This window comes from Castor canadensis, chromosome 14 (assembly GCF_047511655.1).
Source record: "Castor canadensis chromosome 14, mCasCan1.hap1v2, whole genome shotgun sequence".
NCBI lineage: Eukaryota > Metazoa > Chordata > Mammalia > Rodentia > Castoridae > Castor > Castor canadensis.
In genome coordinates, this window is record NC_133399.1 from 65,045,917 (window position 1) to 65,072,680 (window position 26,764).

Sequence of the window (26,764 nt, forward strand, 5' to 3'; positions counted from 1 at the left end):
AAAACTAGAGCAGTTTAAATGCTTCAGCAACTCAGTTTTGTTATCAATTCCCTAATTTTGGTTAGACAGTTTGGATTTTACCAACTACATTATTTTAAATGAGGCAACTTCCAGTCAAAAAGTCTTTCAAATCTAATGAACAATGCAATGAACTTTAAAAATTCTGGCCTTTATTCATTGCAATTTATTATATTACTTATTTCCAGAAAATGGGATCATACATATTATCTATGCTTGTCAGCATACTAGCAATTAGTTTATAATCTAGTTTTTATGTTATTGTATATATATGTATATATATACATAATCTATAATGTATTATAAAAGGTATCATTTACAAGGTGTTCTCCTGTATAATTTTTAAGAATTCCTTTCTATTTTGACAAAAAATAGCAATAACAAGGGATGGAGGAAAACAGAGTAACCAAGGATGATTTTTCTCAGAGACCTATTTCTTGTAGGTACCCAACAAATTTTAACTGACAAATGTTCCATAAAGCACAATTTTGTATTATAAGCCAGCTGAAATAAAGTATACATGGAATCAATCAAATAAATACAATACAATGCCATTACAATACTAGCCTCAGGAGAAAAGATAAAAGCCTCCCTCTGCTGTGTCAAGGTAAAGAGGAGCACTGCCCATAAACCATGAACAGGACTTCACCTGAACGAAATCCATGACACAGCAAAATACTTTATAACTGAACTTCACTACCCAACTAAATAATTCATTGTTTTTAACGAATTTCCCCTGTTCTGTAAGTATCTACAGCCAGTCAGCTAAAATCAACCTTTATAAACAGGGAAACTGCAGAGGAAGTTTTCAAGAAAGTCAATTAAAAACTTGCTTAGATTGTCTAATTTTCTTTTCATATTTATTACTATTACTTCACATCTTCAGAGATGAAACTTTATAGGATTCATTAGTAAGTGGATGTTGATGGTTGCCCAACCAGCATCTATTCTACAATACTACCCTTTTCATAGTATTAATAAACTTAATTCAGATAATGACCAGTTACCCAAAAAACCAACATGCTTGAGGGAAGCTATCCCACTTGCAGTTCCCATGGTGGACCCAAATTGCCTAAAGGTAATCCCAGTCCCCTTGCCACAATGAAGACTCAGAAATTTAGGCTTATACTCAAAGCAATTCCCCACATTTGATTTAAGAATAAAATGCATGACTTAATTCATGCCAAATGAGACACAGGGATGTCTTTAGGAAGTTTTCTAAGATTAAAAGTCTTGCTCTTGTAAGAGAACTACCAGAAGAGCCAAAGATGGTGGCTCACATCTGTAATCCCAGCTTCTCAGGAGGCAAAGGTAGATAGAGTCATGATTCAAGGCCAATCCAGGCAAAAAGTTAGCAAGGCCCCATCTCAACGAACAAGCTGGGCATTGGTGGCATATGTCTGATTCCAGCTACATAGGAGATCATAAGTAGGAGGATGGTAGTCCAAGGTTTGCCCTGGGCAAAAACATGAGATCTTATCTGAAAATTAACTAAAAAGCCAAACGGTAACTGGGGGCATGGTTCAAGTGGTAGAGGACCTGCCTAGCAAGCAAGAGGCCCAGAGTTCAAACTCCAGCACCACAAAAAAAGAAAAGAAAGGAAGGGAAGATTGGGAAGAAAGGGAGAGGAAAAGAGAGAGAGAGAAACAAAGTTACCAGAAGAAATGTCCTCTAATCTGAGAATAAACCCAGATCTTCTACAGCCATTTCGCCCCCATGACAAAAGTCAGCTTGAGGACAAAGCTAACTTAGGAACAAAGCCAACACATAGAAGACAAAGCTGAGAAACAGAGCCACAGTCAATGAACTAAACCAGTCCTCACCTCAGAGAAATATATCTTAGCCATCAAGTTCTATTTTAATATTAAATTTCCTTTTTAAACCTACATGAATCAAGTTTGCTGCACTTGCACTCTAACTAATACACATATACAACTGAAAAGAAAAAATATACAGTCAAGCCTTTTCATTAATCCCTGATCTTAAATAAAAACAAATTATTAGGTAACAAATTATTCAATAAATGAGGACAACAAAACTGGCTATAATTTTGACATACCATTATCAGCAAAAATTTAAGATTGATCATTCATAGAATTTGCAAGACAGCAGAAACTGGTCCCACCATTTTGAAAGATGTTTTATAAAAGACATCAAAATTTTAAACCAATATAACCTTCAAGCCAGCAATTACAGCTATCCTATGGAAAAAGTGGCAACATATGAATAAAAAAGTAAGTAAAAGATGTTCATTCCATGGTTTTTAATAGCAAAAATACTGGAAGCAATAAATAGAGTAAACTAATAGTCAAACAATGGCCTAGCCATAATATTACATACTATGCAGCCACTAAAAGAATAAAAGTATATGTATTAAAAGGCCTGGGGGTATAGCTCAATGATAGAATACTTGCCTAGCATGCACAAGACCTTGGATTCAATCCCCAACAAGCAAAAAAAAAAAAAAAATGTATTTATTAACAAGACAAGTTCTCTAAGATATGTGCTAAGTGAAACAATGGAAAAACTAAGCATCAGTTGTAGTTATCATTTAAAATTTAATATAAAATAAAATTATGTGTACAGTTGCCCCATAGGACTCATGGAGGACAGGCTCCAGGACTTTACTCAGACATTTTATATGGACTCAAGACCCAAATATAAAATGGTGTAATATTTAAATATAACCTACACACATCCTCCTGTATACTTAAATCACCTCTAGATTACAATGTAAATGTTACTTAGCTGTTATACTATATTTCTTAGGGAATAATGACGAGAAAAAACGGCTCAGTACAAACACAAAGAAAAAACTTGTGAATATTTTTGATACACAGTTGGTTGAATCCAAATTCAAGAGGATATGTAGCAGCTAAAGGGCATCCTATAGAGAACAAGCTAGGATTGAGGTCAGGTATACAAAAGAGAAGTTTCAATATTGCTAGTTTGTTTCTCAACAAGCGTGATATTCATTCTCTCATTCATATTCTCTCATGTGAACTAATTCCTTATAGTAAATACCCTGATACATAAAGTTGGTGGAGTAGCTCAAGTGGTAGAGTGCCTTCCTAGTAAATGTCCTGATATAGAGATAGATACAGATATTCTATTGTTTCTGCTTCTTTGAAGAACCACAATACATCTATTTTCTCTTCTGTAGCCATGTATAAACTAAATTCAGCCCCTCCATGGATGCAGGTACACTACAGAATCCACCTACTCAAGGACATTTTTTATTTCTCTCCTGCATCATCAATTTTTCCCTCTCTGTTAGTCTACCAGAAAAATCTCATGTATATATAAAAATACTACAATCCCTCCCAACTTGAAAAAAAAAAAGTGGGCACACTGGCCCACACTTATAATCCTAGCTACTCAGGAGGTAGAGATCCAGAGGAACACAGTTCTAGGAGCCAGGCAAATAGATAGTGACACTCCATTTCAACCAATAAAAAGCTGGGCATGGTGATGCATGCCTGTCATCCCACCTACATGGCAAGCATAAATAAGAGGATCTTGGTCCAGGCCTGCTTGGGGATAAATGCAAGACCCTATTCAAAAAATAACTGAAGCAAAATGGGTTGGGGGCGTGGTTCAAGTGGTACAGCTCAGCAAATGCAAAGTCCTGAGGTCAAACCCCAGTACTGCCAAAATAAATAACTGTGTGTGGGGTGTGTGTGTGTGTGTGTGTGTGTGTGTGTGTGTGTGTGTGTGTGTGTGTGTGGTACTGGGATTTGTACGCTTGCTGGACAGGCGCTCTTACCACTTGAGCTACGCCCCCAGCCCTTAAATTACTTTTTGTTTTAAAAAAGACTCTTGGGGCTGGGAGCATGTCTCAAATGGTAGAGCTCCTCCCTAGCAGGCCCGAGGCACTGAGTTCAAGATCCAGTACCACAAAAAGAAAATCAACAAAGAAAAATCAGCTATGTTTTTATATACAACAAACAAACAATATGAAAGGAATTTCTAAGAAAGCACTTTCATTTAGAACAGCATCTAAAAGAATAAAATATCTAGAAATAAATTTAACCATGGAAGTGAAAAACATTTACACTGAAAACTACAAAAAAGCTGCTGAAATATGTCCAAGTGGCTATGTTTTTGTAAAATACTAAAAGCAAGGTGTTTTATTAGCCAGTATTGGCTGAGACAGCCATCTCATTCCATTAAGAAGGCCTTTCTATTTTATTTCTCCTTGCATATAGGTGGGTCTGGAGTTGCTGAAGGCATTCTGGAGATCTGACTAAGGGAAAATTGAGTTTGGGCTGCACTGACTTTAGAAGGATTTATCAGTAAGAATCAGTTACTTCCATATGGTTATTAGACATCCTGGTGTAGAAATAGTTTTCAACTACTATTCATGGCTACACTTTCATGACTGTGCCTGGAACTGGTTTGGGAAAAATTCTTCCAAACATACAATGGTACAAACTATAATTGGAAGATCTGGTGCTCATTGACATCTACTTAAGTGAGTTCTCTTCTTCTCAGAATATATTGATAATTCAGTATGTATATTTATAAACATATCACACATTTTTCCCTGTTGATGGGACTCACACAAAAAGACTGGTCATAATTCTCTATATTTTTATCTGTGGGGTACAACTATTTAAATGTGGAAATAAACTATTTGCGATAAAAATGTAAAAAATCATTTTTTAATGCTGATGAAAGAAATTAAAGAAGGCATTGTTAAGATGTCAACACCACCCCAAAAAAACTATCTACAAATGCAATGCAATCCCTATCAAAGTCTCATAGCCGTTTTGGAAGAAATGGTAAAGCCAATCCTCAAATTCATACAAAATCGTACAGGACCCCCCAAGCAGCCAAAATAATCTTTAAACAAAACTAAGTTGGAGAACTTGATAAGAACTGCCTGAGCCGCAGCTGGTCTCATCCCTTGCAGAACAAAGCCCACTGTTCCTTATCTCCCGCCACCTTCCTTTGCCCACCCCTAGACCTTGCTTTCTCCCAAATGCTACTTAAGGCCAGACCCGCGAAGAGAAGCTGCTGCACCATTTTTTCTCTGCCAGCCAGCCTGCTTATTAAACTTTTGGACATGAGATACCACTTGTGAGCCTCCTTTGTGTGCAATGTGCGGTGTTTTCCTAACAGAACTCACACTTCCTGATTTCTAAACTTACTACAAAGCTACAGTAATCAAGAGTAGTATTAGAGTTAAGGCAGATCCATGGGACAGAACTGAGATTCCAGGGGCTGGGGAAGTAGCTCAGTGGCACAGCACTTGCCTAGCATGCACCAGGTCCTGGAACAAATATCTAGCACACACACACACTAAAAGTTGGAAAGAGTGGTGATGACTGCACAAGATGGTAAGTGTAGTTAATGTCGCTGAGTACATGTGATTGGGTGTGATTTGGGAAGGTGACCCCCTCCACCAAAACCTAGTACCTCTGACCACGTGCTCTCCACTATAAAACTAGGAGCTGGGGACCACCATTTTGAGTCTTTGCTCCCATTTCCCGTGTGGAGAATAGAAAATGCTTCTCTTTTCCCGTTGCTCTCACTCTAGAGACAACCAGCTTTCAGCCTGTTGAAAGCATATTACTCTCCTAATTAACTTTACTGTTACTGTTACTTAAAAAAAAAAAAAGTTATATTAGGAGCCAGGTGTGGGGGCAGTTACTGCAGAGAAAGAGGCAAGCGGATGGCAAGTTTCAGGACAGAATGGGCTAAGGAAGCCAAACTGACTCAAAAACAAAATTAAAAAAACAGTGGAAGACAGAGTGCAGTGGCTCACAACTGTAATTCCAGCTACTCAAGAGGCTGAGGACTGCAGTTGGAGACCAGGAAAAAATTTACAGAGACCCCATCTCATTAAGCCTTTATACTTTATTTACCCTCAGATAGCCTCACATCCTTCAATTCTTGACTCACAAATTAGCTTCTCCGTGAGGGCTTCCCTGAACATCTATTGTAAAATTATAGCTCTCCACCCCACCCACTCATCATTCCTTTCTTTTATTGTTCTCCATAGGATTTGCACCTCCTGACATACTACACTGACTTTTTCCATGTCTGATGAGGACTAAGCAGGGAGTTAGGAAACCTGATGGTTGAGATCCATGGCTTGGTTGCTGGTAAGGAATCACATCCTAGACAGTTGACTTTAACAGACTGGCCTGTGACATACAGCAGGGTCTTGCTGACTGGCAGCCCCAGAAGCCCACAGAGAGTAACAGACCCATCTGACCACCTAAGGCCAAAACTCCCCTGCCCAACAAGTGAGAGAAGCTGATGCCACATAGCCCAGTCTCAGAGTTAGTGACATGTAACCCAGTTTTCAAGGAATGACCACCCCATTCTGCAGATCCCAATACAAGTTTGAGGTCTTGGGACCTCCAGCAAGGCAGCTCCCCTTCTTAAGTCTGCCCACCTCCCGTTGAGAGTGCACATTTGCTTTGCTTTCGCTTGCTTTACTTAAATAAACCTGCCCAAGCCTCACATCAGCACAGCAGCAGCAGCAGCAGCACTCTGTGCTCGGCTGCCCACTGCTTCTCTGTGTCCTAATAAACTTCTCCTTCTCCTGGCTTGCTTGTCTTGGTAAATACTCTTACCAACCAGAGGCACTAAAAATCTACATTTCCACTAAAATTAGCTCTAAAAGAAGAGATCTGGGGGTGCTTATTCATTTGTTGATATTCCTAGCGCTTAGTGCAGAGCTCCAACTAACAGAGAAATCTAGGGATACAGTTCAGTGGTAGAGGGCATGCCCAGCAGGCGGGAGGTCCTGGTGTTGAGTCCAGGTGATCAGGAGACAAAATGAGCCAATGTCTCAATGCCCCGTGAGAGCACCGTGGGCCCCACATCCTGTAAAGAGATGCACGGTTTCACAAGTTATGGCCTCCTGGGGTTGCCTCAAAATGCCACAAGGCTGATAAGCAGGAGGCTTTTGCAGAACTGTGCATATGTTCCTGCAGAGAGATGATAACAAACCACTCCACTCCTGACTCCTGCACCTCCCCTCCCCAACAAAAAAGACCAAATTTAAAAGAACCCTCTGTAAATGACAGGGAGCTACCGATTTTCCGGGCTCCCTGTCTCTAAGGGCAGCTTGTTATTCCTCTATAATAAATCTTACTTGTGTGCTGACCTTGCCGTCTCGTAAGTCAGTTTGCTCTCGCACTGGCCAATTCTTTGGCTAGTAAAGCAAGAACCTTCGCCACCGGCCTGCAACACTGGGTTTCATCTCCAACACCGTTAAATGAGTAGACATTACTGTTCAATGACATCAAAATATCAAAACCTGAAACTTCCCTACCCATCTCGCCCTCTAACCCCCTCTGGTAAACCATACAAAGCCTAAATTACTCTGATTTTCGGACTCCCAAATTAGTATCCTAAGGATTCTATTACCTATCCATAGAACTACTCAGATTCAAAAAAAAAAAGGCATTGATAGAATGTCCTGGACTCGAGAAACCCAACAGAGACACCAGGTTATTCTTTGCTGTGCAATTTCCACAACAGGCCACAAGAGTAGTGCATAGACCTGCGGTCGCCATAGCCGAAGACGAAAAGAAGGGGGTGGGGGGGGAAGACTTTCTGACTGAAAGAGCTCAGAAAAGGCCCGGAGCCCCTTTCCGGTGGTCTGGCGGAGGAAGGAGACCCGTTTCTAAGGAATCTCCCAGATACAGCACAAAGACATGCTTCCAAGCCCTGGCGCCTCCAAGGTTCCAGGGTCCCGAGGTGGGGGACGCAGAAGCGGAAGGCCACGTTACCCTGAAAGCAATCAGTTCGGCTGGTCTTCTCCTTCAGCTGGATGGCCGGTGAAGCGCCACAACACCAGAGCCTGCAACCCAGGCAGTCAGGCTGAGCACGAAGGCAACCCTGTTTATTCCCGCGCTGTCCAAGACACGTAGGAGCGTCTCGAAGGCACTCTGTACACATCCGCTGCGGAAGCTGCCCTTTCGCGCCCTTCCGGCCCCGCCTCCGACCCGCTTGCAATTCGCAAGGACTCCAGCCCTCCCACCGTGACCCACTTGGTGGGGGCCGACGCGGCGCTGCGCGCATGCGCTGAAACTGGCAGCCGCTGAGTAGTTCGGGAAATGTAGTCGCCGCGCAGGTGCTAGTTAGCCGCCTGAGTCCTTCATCCCGGCGGAATCCCGGGAAGTCAGAGTACTTAGGTCCTCATTCTCATCTTCACACCGCTACAGTCATCTCGCACGCGGGCTTCGTGTTTGCGCTGGGCTTCCGCCAGGACGCGCCCCGAGGAAGAGCTGGAGAAGCCCTCTTCCCTTTAGCGGGCTGCCCGGGGAGGCGGGGTCCACCGTCCGCCCCCCGCCGTCAGCCTCCCCGCCTCCCTCCTCCCCTCCCCGCGGGTGTCGGTGCCCGAATCAAGGCAGCGGCCGCAGGCGGGGCGGCGGCGGCGGTGGGCGCCGCAGGCGATGCCCCTGCCCCGCTGCTCGGGCAGGGGGCAGTGCGCGCGGCGGCGGGGGCGGAGGCGGGGGGGCGGCGGCTGCAGCAGAGGGGCCGAGAACTGGCGGCGGCGGCGGTGGTCGTGAAGGGCATCGGCGGTGGCGATGACAGCAGAGATGATGTGAGTGTCCGTGGACTGGGAATCCCAGGACTGCCGAGCCCGAGGTGGGCTGCCCGGCGGCGTGCGGGAATCCGAGCGGGAGGCGGGGGGGACGGCGGAGGGATGCTGCGTGCGCGGTGCAGAGCCGGGACCCTCCGCCGCCGCCGCCGCCGCCGCCGGTCCGGCAGAGGCCGGAGCCGTGCGAGCCCGGCCGGCGTGCGGGCTCCGGGCGGCGGCGGCAGCGGGGGCAGTGCAGGCCGAGGGGCGTCTGCGATTGTTCTCAACACCCCTCCCCCACCCCACCCCGTGTGTCTGTTTGTCACTTGCAGCTGAAGATGGAAAGAGCCAGGCGAAGGGGAGGCGGTGGCGGCGGCCGCGGCCGCGGAGGCAAGAATGTAGGGGGCCCTGGCCTAAGCAAGACTAGACTGTATCCCCAGGCCCAGCACCCCCACTACCCCCACTACGCCGTTTCAGCCACCCCTAATCAGGCTGGGGGCGCAGCCGAAATCCAGGAGCTGGCCTCCAAACGAGTGGACATCCAGAAAAAGAGGTTTTACCTAGACGTGAAGCAGAGCTCCCGGGGCCGCTTCCTAAAGATAGCTGAAGTCTGGATAGGGAGAGGCCGGCAGGACAATATCAGAAAGAGTAAACTGACCCTCTCCCTGTCTGTGGCAGCGGAGCTGAAGGACTGTCTAGGGGACTTCATTGAGCACTACGCCCACCTGGGCCTCAAAGGCCACAGGCAAGAGCATGGCCACAGCAAAGAGCAAGGCTCCAGAAGAAGGCAGAAGCACTCAGCACCCTCCCCACCAATCTCAGTGGGGTCAGAAGAGCATCCTCACAGTGTCCTCAAAACAGACTATATAGAGAGGGACAATAGGAAGTATTACCTAGACCTGAAGGAAAATCAGCGGGGCCGCTTTCTAAGGATTAGACAAACCATGATGCGGGGCACTGGCATGATAGGTTATTTTGGCCACAATTTGGGCCAGGAACAGACTATTGTCCTCCCAGCACAAGGAATGATTGAGTTTCGTGATGCCTTGGTTCAGCTGATTGAAGACTATGGCGAAGGGGATATAGAAGAACGAAGAGGTGGAGACGATGACCCACTTGAACTCCCAGAGGGGACCTCTTTCAGAGTGGACAATAAAAGGTTCTACTTTGATGTGGGCTCTAATAAATATGGAATTTTCCTGAAGGTAAGTGAGGTGAGGCCACCTTACCGTAATACTATTACTGTTCCATTCAAAGCTTGGACAAGGTTTGGGGAGAATTTTATCAAGTATGAAGAAGAGATGAGGAGAATTTGCAACAGCCATAAAGAAAAGAGAATGGATGGCAGAAGGGCCAGTGGTGAAGAACAAGAATGCCTCGACTAGAGTGAAATTGAACTCCATCAGGCAAAATTTAGAAATCATTAATTGGCTAAAAGTACTGATCCATAACCATTTGAAGAAGTTTTTCCTCTTTTTTGGGCCCTTTGCTGTTAGTAATACCTCTAGTAGTTTATACTTCAAGAAGTCTGATTCTTACCTTGTGTTACACACAGCTCATTATAATTCTCATGGGAATTCCACCCTTCCCAGAGCTTAATAGTTTAGCTGTTTCACCTGCTCCAGACTATTGAAGTATGCAAATCAGCACAAAATGTGACCTTCTGACATTCTAAATACCGTAACTAAGATTTACAAGGCACTATGACATAATCCTGAGAATAATCCTGAAAAAAGACACATGTACTTAATCTGGAAGTGTGAATTTCTGTTTAACAAATCCCCGAAACAAGTATTCCAGTCCTACTTCATTAAAAGCTGCTAAGCTTTCCTGTAGGACAGTTACCACAGAAACAGAAATTGACCTCAAGTATAGTATATTTATTTATAAAAGTACAAGTAGAAATATATTGTCCATTGAATACCTTAATATAAAATAGTAGCACTAAAATATCAAATCTTAATAGATAATTAAATCTTCTAAATGCAGTATCATAATATTTCTTAAGAATTACTGTAGTATTCTATAATTTCAAATTTTGTGGTAACCCTGCAGTGTATGGTTGCCATATCAAAGTCATGGGAAAGTTTTAATTGGTTTTTCTAAGCTACTTAGAATCCCATCTTCACCTTTGTTTATTATACCATATATTTTTATTGACTATCAGAAGTTTCAGGAATCGCCTTTACATCACTTTTGAGTGGGAGGCTTCATCCAATGGCTTTGCTATGGAAATCTTGATGTTTCAGCATTTCGTGGTGATTTAGAGATTGTGATAGGTTTTTCCTAAACTATATCATGGACTCAAGGTGTTATAGCTTATGCCTCTACTTTAACACAATTTCAGAGGGGTCAGTGTACCAATTAACTGATTTGAAAATATATTTATAACTAGATATTTTAGTAGCACTTTTGCAATTTCTGCCCTTAAAACCATGACAAACTTCCAATACAAACCTAACTTTTACAGATATTTTAATTCCAGAAAAAAAATTTTCCTAAAAATGTATTTAGAATACAAATTTTCATTCTGAAAAAATATTATTTAAAGATAAGATTGATTATAAGCATTTGAAAGTAACATTAGGCATTTTCCAAGGTGCTCCTTATGATACTTAAAGCAGTTTACTTTTCACAAGACTCACCCAGTTACCTGCATTAAAAATTACTTTCCAGGAAATACTACATCAGTTTTTCAACACCTAAGCAATTTTTGAAACAAGTAGATATAGTGTATGTGTGTACCAACCCAGTCACCCTGTATTAACTGACTGAAATTTCATCTGTTGAACTACATTTTCTTCTGAATGAAATTGTCTTTTATCTTGGCTTCATTTACCTCCCTCGCTGTAAATCCATATATTCATGTTTAAGAGCCAGAACACTGATTTCAACCCCCCAAATATAGCTCTTATTGATGAGAGCTGGCTGCATGGATTGAGATCAGAATGTAGCTCTTCTCTGATACGCTATAAGTAATTCAAAATTATTTGAAAATTTTTTCTTCCAGAAGTTTGTCCCCAGATACATTTAAAGTATGGTCATGAAGAAAACTTTATGTAATGAATTAAGAAACTTAATGTCATTGGTTTATGTTACTTAAGAACAAGCTATCAGTAACACAGACATACATACTGGTATTGGTTTGCAGATGATATTTCACGTTTCCTCAAGTATGAAGGAATCTCAGTTCCTTATCATTGTGGACCATCTGGATCCCTGTGGAACAACCAACTGAAGGCTAGAAGATAATGTTAGTACTAGAGTTAATAGCACATGGTGGGTGTTGAGACTTTAAAAGTAGCAAGGATTTTTAAACAGTCCTAACTGTAAAATAACATAACTATGTAGGCTTGCTCAAAAGTAGTTTTTGGTATATGAAGGAGTGATGTGCACTTGAATTACTGTACTACTGATTGTTACTGCTGCCTATCATAGTGCCTATAAAGAATACTCAACCTGTCAAGATTTTGGCAAACTGGAGTTGTGAATATTCCAGTATTTGATTGTTCCTATTACTATTGCTATGAGTGTATGCTCTTTTAAAACCTTTTTTAAAATACTTATATCCACTAGCACTAAATAATTTTTTTTAGTTTTTAGTTTGAGTGTGTGTATATATACAATCTATCTATCTATATATACACACACGCAATACTTTGTCAGACTTAAAGATAAATATCTTTAATTCATTGTCTATAATTATTATTAGTTTAATTTTGCATTAATTATTTAAGTAAAGAATTAGTGCAGCAACCAAATTTTCTACCTTGTGTGTATACTTCAGAGTTTTTACCATCGCCAAGCTGCAGATGGCATATAGGCAATTGAATGAATATACTGTAGAATCATTAAGGCTTCTATGAGTCCTTTTGTTTTATCTTCTCAAAGTTAATGTATTCATTGAGAAATGGAATGATGCTATGATTTTTTGATACTTAAAATTCCCAAGAATTCATTAGCCATAATTAAATATCCAGTTCAAACCTCTGGTATTAGGACATATATTGCCATGTATCTTATAAAATAAGCTACTATTTTTATCTGTGCAATATACATCTTCTTTATTGTCAGTTGTGACATAAATGGAGCTGCAAGTGTATGTGATATTCTTCAAAGTAACAGAATCCTTGCCTTGAAGACATTAAACTCTTAAGGCAACTGGATGTTGGAAGTAAAAAATGAGCATTGAAGTTAGTAACCAAAATTACTAGTTCATGTATAATGCTAAAACACCAATGGTGTTTGCACATAGTAATCCGAGCATAACGTGGTACAGACTCAAACTGTAATAATATAAGCTAATAGCATGAAATCTGGAAACGGGTTCTCTTAATAGTCGGCAGTGTGCTCCTAGCAATTGAAAGCAGCACTAATCTGTTGCTTATATGCAAAAGATGCAATGTATTATAAAAGTATTAATGTTCTGCCACATTTTATCATTTTTCTTGTTAAAGCCCCATACTGCCATGTCCCTTAAACTTGAGTCAAACACAAACTTATTTGCACTAAAGAGCATGGCCAAAAAAAACAAATGACAGGGTGGAAAAGCTAGTTGGAACCTCTTGAAATAATTGGTTCTAATGAGAAAATTTCACATTTGTCTATTTGAAAGCTATATGGTCCAGGCAGACAATCTGTCAGTTCACTAATTTAATAATGCACTTTACCTTTTGTATATAGAATATGTACATTAATGCCACTTGACAGGTGAGATGTGTTTCCATAACTATGTAGTTAGAATCTGTAGGGTGAACTCTTGCATGCAAATGTTTGTGTTGGAACTGTTACTGTAACAGGTTTCCATTAAACCAGTGTAATGGAGAGGGGTAGAAGATGCTTTTAAAACAAATCCCAATGCACTTAACAAAGAATTTTAAAATAGACTTCATATTTGTATTCTTAAAAACTAGAATATATATAAAACTATTTCTAATTCAGATTAGTATTACAACTGATAATGTATCTATTTGAGATTCCCCATAATACTCTGAAAGTTAATTTTGAGAATTTGTCTAGATTAAAAAAATTTCATGATTCCATTTCATTGTTGATATCTGTTTAAGTAACTAATAAAAAGACAGTACGTGGTACTGCAGTAGAATTAAAAGTATGGTTAGCTGATATCTTAAAAATACCCAAACTAAAGAAATAGCTTCAAGTTGAGGAAATACAAAGAGCCTAATAGGTTGCAGAAATAAATATGATGTTTCAAAATTTGCAAAAGTACTAACCTTTACCAACTAAAAAGGGTATTGGGGGATTTAATGTATCCTTCCATCCTAGATATTTCCTAAGATGTACATTTGAAATCTAGATAATTGTTGCTTAATAACAGGTTGTATGTGCTTTACTGAGAAACACTGTGTACTAACGATTCATCAAGAGTGTGCTATATTTACTGCATTTTATATCTATAGATAAGAATACATTATATATAAGCATCCTATCTTGATATAATCATGTATTTATATTGTAATTTTGCAAATATTTTCAGTAAAATAAACATTTATCTGAGCTGCACAATTTAAGAGGATGAAATTGGAATATACCCTTAGATACTCATTTTTAATGAGCAGCTACTGTTGAAAATTGATGTACATATTGTCATTCCTTTAAATTTTGCTTTATAGTTTATTTTCATATTTAAATGAACAAGGCTTAATTTGAATTTTAATTGGTTGTCTGAAAATAAGTTTTTTACTGTGTGAGATACTTTTTTCCTTCATATTTCCAAATGACTTTCATTGAAACTATGAAATTCTCTTCCAAGCTTTATGTAAGTGTTTTCCTTAATCACCACTTAGTTTGAAATCTGTCTTTACCAGAACACCAAACATCTTTGGCAGGATGTTTTAACATACAGAAGTTAACACTGCTCTGTGGCTTCAGAATAATGCAGATGTACTGTTTACCACTGCCACATGAGATTTCTTGAATCTTTTCTGAAATTTCCTTCAAGATAACTTGACTTTCATAGAGAAATGGTGGCTAATGTCTAGCCCATAAGAAGAGAATAAGGATGTTAACATGGTGATGAGACAATCCATAGCCTACAATACTGTAGCAGTGAAGTAAGGGGGAAAATGTGTTTCCTAATTTAATGTCATATGAACATTGAGTTTTTACATCACAATAACTGTCATAAAGAAAACATACAAATTTAAGTAGGTAGATCTTAGAATAATAATGTGTTAGTATATTTTCTTGTAGAATAGAAAATCAATCTTTGTTCTTCATTTAACAAATTTTAAATCATTTAAATTTATTTTGGTGGGGTTTTAACATTTGTAAAGAGGGGAAAATATACAAAATTTAAATGATACACAAGAGTATACAGTGAAAAGTGGCAACCAATGTTATCAATTTCTTGTGTATCCTTCTAGACTTTCTCTACATATACAAACAGGTATAGATGTATTTTCTTTTAAAACATACAAATGAAAACATATACTCTGTTCCATACCTAATAGCAGCAACATTAGTCTAGCATTTTAGGGATATTTTTTCCTTTTATTTAAATAACATACTGCATCTACTTAACATCACTTACTTTATGCTATATTATTACAGCAAGGGAACATCACTGGTATTTACTGAATTACAAATATATGTATATATTAATTTTAAATGCGTGCAAATACTCAGTTTATCCTACTAGCTTCACTTCCATATTCCTAACCATCCTGCTTTTCTATATTCCGCCTATTTCTTCCCTAAAAAAAGAAAAAATACTGGTCTTTTTTTCCTGAAGTAAGATAGTTCAGGAGTAGCAGGATATTAAATACTTTAACCAAGTGTTTTTTAGAGTTAACTGTGCTCACTAATGAAAGACACTGATATTTAAAAGCTTTAACAAATTAAAACTTTTGATTTTTTTTACCAATTCTGATGCTATTATTTTTCATTCTAAGAGCAAATGAGTATGAAAACTATAGTGAAAGATTATGACTGTTGAAATCTTTTGATTGATCAACATGAAGCTTTTATCTTTATAATAAGAAGGGCATAAGATTTATTTGACAACTTCATCAAATCCAAGTCTACAGAAAGAGGTAACACTAGCCTAATTGCTTCAATGATTGATTTTTTTTTTCTTTTTTTTTTTTTTGGTGGTGGTGGTGGTGGTGGTGGTACTAGGTTTGAACTCAGGGCCTCACACTTGCTAGGCAGACACTCTACCACTTAATCCATTTTGCCAGACCCAGCATTGGTTTTTTTGTTGAAGGATTCATAGTCTGTCAGAAGTCCTTGGGATTGCAATGACGTGGGGAAAGAGTAAAAATTGGGAGGCTAAGATATCACAAGGATAACTCAGCCACATCTTTTCATTATTTTAAAATAATGTCAGTATAATTACTATCCTGATGATCCATGGAAAACCTACTGTAATAGTTCCCCATCTCTCCCCAGAAAAAGTCATAATTCACTTCCATCAAGTGAGCATTTTAAGATCTCTTTTCTGTTTGACCACCAGGAAAAAATTATACAAAAATAAATGATCCCGTACTGAACCTTCAGTTTTATGAGTTAAAGTAATTGTAGTAAAAGATCCAATTCAATTAGAAATATCTTTTAAAATATGGGTTGAGAAAGAATTTCTAATGGATTGATGATATCTGTACATTTTATGAAAGTGTTACATAAAAATTTTTAAACATTGGTTTAAGCTTTATAATAATATTTCCATGACTGGTGATTTTCTGTTTGTAAAATGAGAGAAGTGTTAAATATATTTTATGCATAAAAGAAGTTGATTCTTTCAATGATGAACAGCTCGTTGGCCTTTACTGAATCTATGAAATGGGCAAAGACCTCCATATGTTCACTTGTTTAAGCTTAACATCAAGTATAAATATGTATTACTCCTTATTTTAAAAGAATCAAAAAGGAAGGTAAATTTACCTTCTAGGCAAAAACATTTAGCAATTTCACATCCTTAATTGAAGAGTTTCCCATCTTGGTGCTTTCTGGTAAATTGTTTTCCAAACATTACTTCTTTTGAGTATCCCTTGTGAAAATTTCTTATTCTTGTTGAGGCCAGTGGCAGTAAAACATGATGAATCAGTGCTGCTGCAGTGAGGGTGCTTTGTTACTTGAATATGAAGAAAATAACTCATCTAAGTGAGTTTAGCATCATAATATTGTTGACTTATTTCTTTAGCATTCAAAAGTTGGACTAGGAAAAAAGACTTCTGATAGTCTTTTTTTTGTTTTTTGTTTTTTGTCTTTGAGGTACTGGGGGTTGAACACAGGGCCTTACACTTGCTAGGCAAATGCTCGTACCCCTTGAGCCATACTCCCAGCCCTAATTTTTGTCTTTATCAAACTAATGGTATAAATCTCATTTTTTGAAATCAGATTAAAGTGAGGATTTCTTTTATCTGAAGCTACTATTGAGAAATATTTGGTATTTTGCTTAAAGAAAATGGTTCTGTAGAATAATATTCTTCTTTAGGATTTTATTTATTATTTGTTATGGATTTGTTGAGGTTGTTGCACAGAAGTAGCAAATAGAAAAGAGCAAACAAGAGAAATGTAGTGACTGTTTTTCTATTACAAAAGGAATCAGTCCAACAGAAATGAGAGAAGTAACACATTCTCTAAACCCCTGTTTATTTACTCTTTAAAAGTATGAGAAAAAAAGTCTGACATAAATTCTACCAATATATTACCATATTGAGGAAAGAATTTAACTTCTGTTAGGTCATTTTTTCATATTAAAAAAAAGAATAAAGTTAGGCTAAAAGGTAAGGTTCCCTTCTACTTTAAACTTTTTAAATGCTCCATCAGTGGAGGGTAAAAGAAAAAAAAAGATGAATACCATTTTAGAAAGTATAGAAGATTCTCTTTATGTTAAAAGCAACTAAAGTAATGTAGCAACCTGTGATGATACCCAAAAAACTATGGGGCAATGTCAGTTCTGTTATATGTATATTATGTCTTTAATCACACAAAACAAAATTTTATTTCTAGTCCTTATTTTAAAACCAAATTGTATACAAACCTACATAACTTATACTTTAATTTTTAAAGGGAATATTTTTATTATCTATAGTCTCATTCTTTGGAAGAAGCACAACTTGTTTCTCCACATTCTGTAATTTTTCCTTATATTCTATGTGGCAAAGAAATTTTTTAACTAAGCTGTTGTTCCTGAAATTAACCACAAATTGCTAAATAACACTGTAACTGTCACTGGAGTGGTCCCTAAGGATCAATAACTGCCTTTGATTCTCTTTTCCTTGGTCATATTGAATATCCTGCACTATAAATGATGCCATTTAACAAAGAACACCAGGAAGGAAAGACCTGTGAACATTACAGTTCTGTTTTAGAGGACCTATAACTACTAGGGTGTGCAAAGATTAAACATCTTAATTGTTTGTTGTTTAAACCTTGAGAAACTGCAAAGGTTGATGACTGGAGAAGAGAAGCAGCACACAGGTTTTTCTGTTGAGGCATTTATTTAGGCATCCTAGTCCTCTACTGTGGGGTGCCACCACCCCTGCCAATAAAGAGAATTTAAAAAGAGTGACTCCTTTCTCCACAGACCTCTCATGGTGTCTATTTGTTTATCAAACACAATGTTAAGAGTGTATTTTGAAGTGCATGTGCACATACATATTTTGATCATTTCAAAAATACTGTGCACATAAATTCCGTTACCAAACATTCCATCTGATAAACAATCTTCCGCTTGGTCGTGGTTCACAATAGCAAATTGGTTGGTCTATTTTGAACAAATTATACAGAATGAATTGACTGTAGTAGAAAATGTTTTCTCTCTTCTCCCTCTCCTCAAAAAAAGCAGATATAATTTAGATTCTCTTTTGGTGGTGTTTGGAATCTACTGTAAGTGGAATATGAGAAAATAGTTTAAAATTTGTTAATTCTTTGCATTCACCATTTTAGACATTTTTCTCAGCTTCCCATCAAACATTCCAAGCAACTTTACCAAAAGAACACACCTAAATGCAAAAACTACACAGCAGATTGAAACAACAGAATCATAAGATTACAATTTAAGAGTAAAGATAAAAAATGTGTACACACCTAGATTCAAAACATTCCTTATCATTTGCTAATTTAATCCAGAGACTCTTGGGATTTCATTTCTAGATTCTTTAGACTAGCAGTGTGATTTATACCAATGATTTGACAATCTAGAACTCTAGTGGTATAAAATCTACCACAGTAAGTAATCCCAAAAGGCTATCCCATGCTATAATCAGATATGAAAATAGGTTCCTAAAATTCTATTGGGTCATAATGTTCTTCCCTTTTTCCCTTCCATACACTGTACTCAATTGGAGGGGTAAGGGCATTAATTTCTCACTGCCACCATTGTTCCACTTTAATCCTTTTGTTTTTTTCAGATAACAGTTGAAACATGATAAAGACCAGAGCTGCTCTCTACATTTTTTTAAATTGCCCTGTGGGCTAAATCTGTAAAGTATAAGAAAGAAGGGAGGCTACCTCACTAATCTCAGCACTCTTGCCATATTTCTATAAAACAGTTTAGGATGAGTAGGAAACAGATTTCACTTGGGATAATAGAGATGGAAAGGTCAGTTACTGCAACTTCTCAATAAACAGTGAATCTTCAGAAAATGTTTTTGACTACCATGAATGGCAGGTGATTTCAGAAATCAATTTAACCTCTAGATAAGTTGCACTCGGGCCATTTTTAAAGAGAAGGTAGTAATAAAAGGAAGAGTCAATTAATATTTATTAGTACTAAAAATCTGCTTATGGAATACCTACTTTATATTGGGCACTGCTGGGGGACTTACATCTTTTGTTTCTGATCTATATAACCCTACTATAATCCTCATTTTCATACAATTTTCCAGAGGTTTAGAAACTGACTGGGAATTTCATAACTAATATTTTTGAACCAAATTGATACCCAAACCAAAGATTGTGCTCATTCTATTAGGCCAGGCTACCAGTATGACTTATTGTCAAACTAATCTCACCCAACTATAATAAAATACAATACAATCTATCCCCCATATAACCTGTCTCACCTAACTCAAAATGAATCTGCCTCAGATTACCGGGAGTTATTTTATCCAAAATATCCACTGTGTATGGGATTAGTCTCACCAAGAGACATTTGCTTACGTGAGTATTTATTCAGTTGGTTGAAATTGTTGCTAATAAATACCATTCATTTGATTTCTAATCCTGATCTATTCTTTCAGATAAGTGTCTGGTAATTTTTCAAAGTGATTAGATGATAAGACTAGAAGGAGCTTCCTAATTTTATACCGAAGAGCAGAGAAAAAACAAATACTATTCACTGTGGGTCTACAATTTCATTTTCATGCATTGAAAATAACTGACTGTTAAATTAGTTTGGAAATAAATCTTATCAATATTACTGAGGGGTTTGTTTATTTCTCACTTTTTCTGATCTCTCACAACCCTTCCAGCCATGCTCTTCATCATCATACAATTCCTTTTCAAAGTTAATTACCAAGTTTCCTCTTCTTTCCCTTAATTCCAGCAGGATAAATTGGGATAACTGCTCCATTTACAGTATTTTTCTCCATTATTTAGGAGTATGGTTTTCAAACTTTAGTGAGAATAAGTGTCACATACAGGGTTTTTTAAAACAGATTGCTGACCCCCAGCTGGAGTTTCTGTTCATAGGACTGACAGGGTAGGGAAAGGTCTAAGAATATGCAAGTCTAACACATGCCCAGGAGAGTAGTTACAGATCTGGGGACCACACTTTAAGAACTGTTGTTCTAGGCTGATGAGATTTTTACCTGAGCTACAAAAGATAGTAGAGGAAAAATTTAGTCTAAATGACTATACTATCTAGGTAGAAAGGTGTTTACAAATGCTAAGCAACAATTTTTTATAAATTGAATAGCATTTGGGTAAAAAAAATTATTTTCTTCCCTTTTTATTCTTTCATTACATTTCTAATTCTCACTGTTTTCTTTTCTTGAGGTAAGTCTGGCAGATATTAATTATAAAGCCAAGACTTACATGAAAAATGTTTCAAATGTATGGAGAGTATTTTTAATTTATTAATAATTCTAGTATATAAATTGGGTAGAGAATAATTTCTCTACCCAAGAGTTACTAACAAACCTAGTGGATATTAAGTGTTAGACCTTCAAGAGGCCTTGGAATTACTGTAGTCTGTTTTCTGCATTTTGTGATATGTATCATGTAGTCCAAATGATTCATAGACTAAACTATTTAAAGGCTAAAGCTTAAAATACTGATAATCTGTCTCTTGAGATATATAAATGATAAGAAATACATTCATTTCCTTTAAAAGCATTCAGTATTCCTATCATCTTCCCATACACTCTGTGTGCAGGGTAAAGGAACTGCACACTGTAGTATATTTAAGAAACTTTCCTAGGTTAACAGTTGGGCCCATTGCCTTAAATTTAGAGAGATTTCCTCTGAGGATTTATTGAGCATATCTCAAAACATAACTAGCATTTAAACATGTTATTAATTCCACATTTACCATCCTTATAGATGTTCTATAATGTGTTGATCAAAATAAATCATGTTATGTATGATAACTATATAACTAATATATATAACCACATATAAGCCTCTTAATAGCTGTTATTCTAGTGGATCACATCCTATTGGAAATATTAACTTTATTGGCAGTTAATTTGGCAGTTCTGCAGGTTCATTGGTTTCTCTCTCCAGCTACTATCCTTCAATAATTAGTGCTCCTTCACACTGAATGAGTCCCCAATTGTGAACAAGATTAACAGAGATAGTAGTGATAATAGATAGGGATTATTATAGACAGAATAACATTTTAAAATTCTCCTCCTGGTTTGAATTATAGCTACAATGTAAAGGTTTTTTGAGATAGAGTTTCTCTGTGTATTCCAAGTGGGCATGAATTGCCAATCCTCCTGCCTCAGCCTCCCAAGTGCCGGATTACAGGCATCCTCTACCATGCCCAATTTACAATGGGAATTTTAGATTGAAAATTTTTTTTTAAGTCTTAGAATTTTAATCCACGTACCCTTCAGACAGAATATAGATTTATAGTAGCTCAACATCAGGACAAACTTCAAGAATAGTGATAGTTCCTTGATCTGAAATTGTTTAATGCAGAGATTAGATTTAAACTAAATGTAGTATGCATAAAGCAATTAATATGTCAGAAAATAATTAAATTGCTCCTACCTCAAAGATTTTTTTTCAAGTTGAAGAAACTCAGAATTTATTAGGAATGATAGTTGGAATTTTTGCATTGACACCTGTTGGTTTTCTAGATTGGATAAGGAAGTATGATTTCAAATTTTCTAGTATTATTCTGAAAACATTTCAAACAAATTTATTGTTTCCTTTCACCCCCTTGTTATTGCAAAACAACATAAGAACTAGTTTTCAAGAACTTTATTAATTAAATAAGTTAAAATTGGTTTCATGAAAAATTGTTTTATTTTTCCAACAAAATTTTTCACTTTTAATCTTTTTTTTCAGGAAGAGTTATGTGAAAGAATAAATTTAATACTTATATTACTCTTTCCAAAGTACCTGTGGAAAGAATGAGTTTACAGATTTGATCTTAAATTTTCTGCTTTAGAGAACATGTTTCCAAGTAAGTTAATTTTTACCGCAAATAACGTTATTCTCTGCTAGAGTTTCAAGCCTTCGTGAAGTGCAAAAGGATAGACATAATATCTAAATCCATAATCTAGACTGATCCAGTATGAAACTAAGTTTTCCATGGCATTGTTCACTGTTTTCTTGTCAGTTCATCTGGTTGTCTGTTGCTCTCTTGTCATACTGTAACATTTCCAAATTTCAAGTGGACACTATTTCAAGTGGTACTATTCAAATAATAGTGCCTTTTGTGGAAAGATCTGAATAGGCTGAAATGCATTACAACAAGTTCTATAAAGCATATCTGTGACATATTTCTAAATATTTAAGTGCTCACCACAAATATTATACATGCATCATATATATGTATGATTTTTATGTAAGTCATAAAGGCCAACCCTGTCCCCACCTTCCCTAATGCAGTTATGGTAAATTTCATTTCTTCTTGCTTATTACTTACAATTGATTGCTGCCCTAAACCACTGTGTCTGCATCTATAGGGAGAGAAGAGTATTCATGCCAGATATTGGCTATTTATCAATATTTGTAAATATTATTTGCTTTAAAGCTATAAAGGTTCTCATTGTAACTCTAAAAATTTGAAGTTTAGCCAGACAGCTGGCACTTGCAGCACATCCTACTACTATGTGACTCACCTAGAATGTATCTTTTCTAATGCGTCAAAGAGAACTCCTTTTTAAAACAGCACAGAACCTCTGCTAGGCCTCTAAATATCTATAAATATTATGGCCATGATGATATCATCTAGGATACCTTTGAGCATTAAATTCAGTTGTTGTTTCTAATGAGTTATAAACATCATTAAAATACCAGTACTTTCTACCTTTAAATTTTAGTTCAGTGATGCTCAGACATTAGTGCACGTGGCATATTAAAAATGTGAGTTCTGATCCTCATCACCAGAAATCCTGATCTAGTTGGTCAAGAGTGAGGTTCAGAAATTGACACCTTTAATTGCCTTGCCTATTTTAGTATAAATGGTGTAGAAGTCATTCTTTGCCATGGATTTAAACTGTAGGACTTTGACTTCCATATCAGTTTTCCAACTGAGATTACTTAAATTTTATTACTATTAACATGACACCATGGGACAAAGATTTTGTTATTGTTTTGTTGTTTTTACAAGATTAGCAAATAAGATTTAAGGCTGACTTTAAACAAGGAGAGGCTAACATCATAAGTCCAGGTATTTAATCTTAGATTAAATAAAATACCTATTGTATTGGTTAGCTTTCTGGGCCAGTCATTGATTACTGAAAAAGCCATTTTCTCCCCCATCTCCTAAATGGAAGTTCAAACTGGCAGCACACTCTCTTGATTTTACAACACAAGCATTTTGAAATCTCTCCAGCCTGAGGTGATTGGTCTTCCAGGCTCTCACAAGTGGACCCTCTAAGGCTCAAATGATGAATTTTCTCAACCTTTAAAAAAAAAATAGTAAGAGTAGGCAAATATCTTTAGTCGATTTTTGAATGCCTTAATTCTGGTATTGTCCATTTTTTTTAATTGTGGCAAAAAATACATAACATAAAACTTACCATTTTAATCATTCCTAAGTGTTCAACACCTTATTGTATAATCAGTTTCCAGGACTCTTTTGTCTTGCAAAACTGAAACCCTATACCCATGAAAACTCCCTACTTCCCCCTGCCCCAAACCCTGGCAACTACCATCCTTTCTTCTCAAGCCTTTTTTTTTTTTTTAAGTATACAAAATGATTTCTTAACCCATCCCCTGTCAATAATATATTTACAATTGTTGTCATTACAATCTCCAAGTATACCTTACCTCTTGTACTCATAATTCTCACAGGCAAATAGATTTCCAATTAAAAAGCAATTTGTGCTCATATTAAAGTAATCCTTATAATCTTTGTGACTATAAGTGAACAATATTTTGTTTTGGAAGATTTTCCATTGATTTACTGGGACAGTAAGCCTTTATTCTCCTGAGACCTAAGTGATTCCTTATGGACACTTTGTGCTTGCTTGTTTATTTGTTTGTTGCAGGTTTGAGGTTATAGAGTTGCCAGAGCAGTTAGGCTTACATACTAGAGTTTCTGTGTCTTTTTCCTATGTACATTCTAAGTTGATCAAAACTCTTTGGTAATGATAACTGAATCATTCATTTATGAATTTTAAATTCATAGTATCTGTGCTATCTTGTGAGTTTTTCAGATTCTGTTTAGAACCATTTTTAATGTTTCCATAATTTTCATAGCACTCAAACTTTTCTTTAATGATCTGTTGATTTACTTCAAAGAAAGTTCTTTAAAATGAACTTTCATTGCTGCTTTGTTTTCTTTTTTTTATTACTCCTTTGTTTTCCTTTATAAAATTAGAAGAATTTTCTAAATAAGGAGAAAACAATTCCTTGAGTTCACAAGATTGAGTAAAGGAGCTGTGGTGGGGCCCGTTCTGTAACATACTAAGCAGTTTCTTTTTTTCTTTTCAGTGCTTCCCTCACTATTTTAAGATCTTTCTTCACTATTCATCATTGTCACCCATAAATCACAGAAGTTCACTCAGTGTCCTGCACTCCTGAGAGCACAAACTGCCAGCACCCAACTTAACTCCCCTCAGTTGGTAGTCTCTAACATAAGGTAGGCACTGGTACTTTACCAATAGTAAGCTTTATACAGCACAGTGAATTCTAGTCTGAAAATGCCAAGTTCTAAGTTCTTGTTTCACAATTATTCACCTACCTTATCATTTACAATATAAAATTTACCTAGAGTGAAGAATGCCTGTCAGACTTTAGTTATTTACAATAACTAAAGCTCATTTGCATTATTGTTCATCAAGTACTATTAAACTATACTCCTACTTAAGAGAAACTTCGGTTTATTAGATAACTGTGATTTGGTTTAGTAGTCACCATTTATTGTTTGACACATTTTTTTAAAGGCTCAGATATTACATTTAAAGATACACCAAGATGTAATTCAAGCACTACATTCCATTAAGGTGATTTGCATCTGACTTGAGACCATTATATACAATTTACTATACTATTTGTTAGAAATACTTTCTATGTTATGTGGAAAAAAATAATTTTAGGTAAACACTAAACTTGATTCTTAAACTAGTTTTTTTTTCTTTTTTTTTTGGTACTGGCGATTAACACTTGCTAGGCATGCACTCTACCACTTGAGCCACACCCCTAGCCTTATATTTTGTTTTGAAGATAGAGTCTCACTGACTTTGCAAATGCTTGTCTCAAACTCTAGAACCTCCTGTGCAGTTGTGATTACAGGCATATACCACCACCCCAGCCCTTAACATGGATTTTTAATAACTTCATTCTAAATGACAAGTCAGTATTAGTAAATTTATTTCAAGATATCTATAAACTAAAATGCATACAAATGTTAAATTACTATGTTTTTGCTGTAATTAGTCCAGAAAATTTAATTGTGTATTATTTGGGCTATTCAAGCATTCATGGAATTTAAAAGAATTCTTTCAGTCTTGCCTTTGACCTCTTGATGTGTGATAGTGTAATATAGAGATAAGGGCACTGCTCAGAAACCACAGATCTCTGCTTTCAAACTGGCCTGGGGCAAGTCCTTTAACCTGTGGGTTTTGGCTTGCTTATTCACCAGTTGAGAAAATTGGTGCAGAATATGTGCCTCTAAGAACCCATTCAATGGCTGTATCCCTGGTTAGGGAAACCTCTCTTCCAATTCTCTTCAACTTCTTTCTATGGCCTTTTCTCATTTTTCTGCTGCTGTTCTTTGTTCCATCTGACATTTATTGACCATCCCATCCTTACCACCCTTCATATTTTCTTATGGCTGCTTTACAGTGTATCAGTACATTGTTTTTCTGTCTGACTTGCACAGTTGCAGTTGTTATTACCTTCCATTTAATGTATGCATGTATCTTAAAACTAACAGAAAAGTTACTTGACCATTAAAGATATTTTTAAACTTAGTTTCCCATATGAAAATCCTAAACAGTCTCCTTAACTTGAATTTAAGTTTAAAACCAGAGACCATTCTTCCTCCTTTGCATTCCCCTCTACACCTTGCACTGTGCTGATTGCTTAAATCATCTCTCTTCATTTAATCACCACTGTTCCTCTTCCTGTTCCTTTCCTGCCTCTGAAAAAACAGAAAAATCTAAATGGTGACAAGTAGTAATGAAAGTGATCATTTAAAAACTTGATAACTATTGTGTCATTTTTGTTTCAAAGGTGACTCACAAATTACAGTGCAGTTTAATATGGGATGAACTTTACTTCAGAAAAGTTTTTGTTTGCTTACTAAATAATGCAGTTCTTCTATTGATCCAATGGAGGTAGGGTGGCTACTTTCTGCCAGGTCCTGTGCTAGGGATTAGAGGTACGGTTATTTGCAAATGACAAATATTTCACTGCCATTAGCTTTAAGTGTGTCATGTCCAAAGCTATTTGATTCCAAACAGCCTTTGAAACGTAGTCAAACTGTTGTACTTGTCATTCAACAGATATATCCTTTATCTATCCTATGCCAGGCAGTGTGTTGGTATATATAAGAAGTGTGTTTGATGCTATTATAAAAAGCTTTATTTTCTTTTCCTTTTAGCA

The 26,764-nt window shown here is 37.0% G+C and overlaps 2 protein-coding genes across 13 annotated transcripts in view; one reads left to right on the forward strand and one right to left on the reverse strand.

The window, feature by feature from the left end:
* Wrn (WRN RecQ like helicase) overlaps positions 1-8,046 on the reverse strand; it is a 131,509-nt gene extending 123,463 nt beyond the window's left edge. For 2 of the 5 annotated variants that reach the window (XR_012441458.1, XM_074054683.1), the window contains exon 1: positions 7,770-8,046. The gene's annotated coding sequence lies outside the window, so the exon portion shown is untranslated. The remainder of the gene's footprint in view (positions 1-7,769) is intronic. The other 3 variants (XM_074054682.1, XM_074054681.1, XM_074054684.1) reach the window with 2 other exon arrangements.
* A 453-nt stretch (positions 8,047-8,499) lies between these two features.
* The window catches only part of Purg (purine rich element binding protein G), a 40,329-nt gene continuing 22,064 nt past the window's right edge, over positions 8,500-26,764 (forward strand). For 3 of the 8 annotated variants that reach the window (XR_012441463.1, XM_074054688.1, XM_020180713.2), the window contains exons 1-2: positions 8,500-8,587; positions 8,896-9,768. Coding sequence is in view for 2 of the 8 variants with exons in the window: in XM_074054688.1 (XP_073910789.1) it covers positions 8,902-9,768 (867 nt within the window). In the remaining 6 variants the exon portion in view is untranslated. Of the gene's footprint in view, positions 8,588-8,895; positions 24,798-26,764 lie in introns of all 8 variants that reach the window. The other 5 variants (XR_012441459.1, XR_012441460.1, XR_012441461.1 and 2 more) reach the window with 3 other exon arrangements.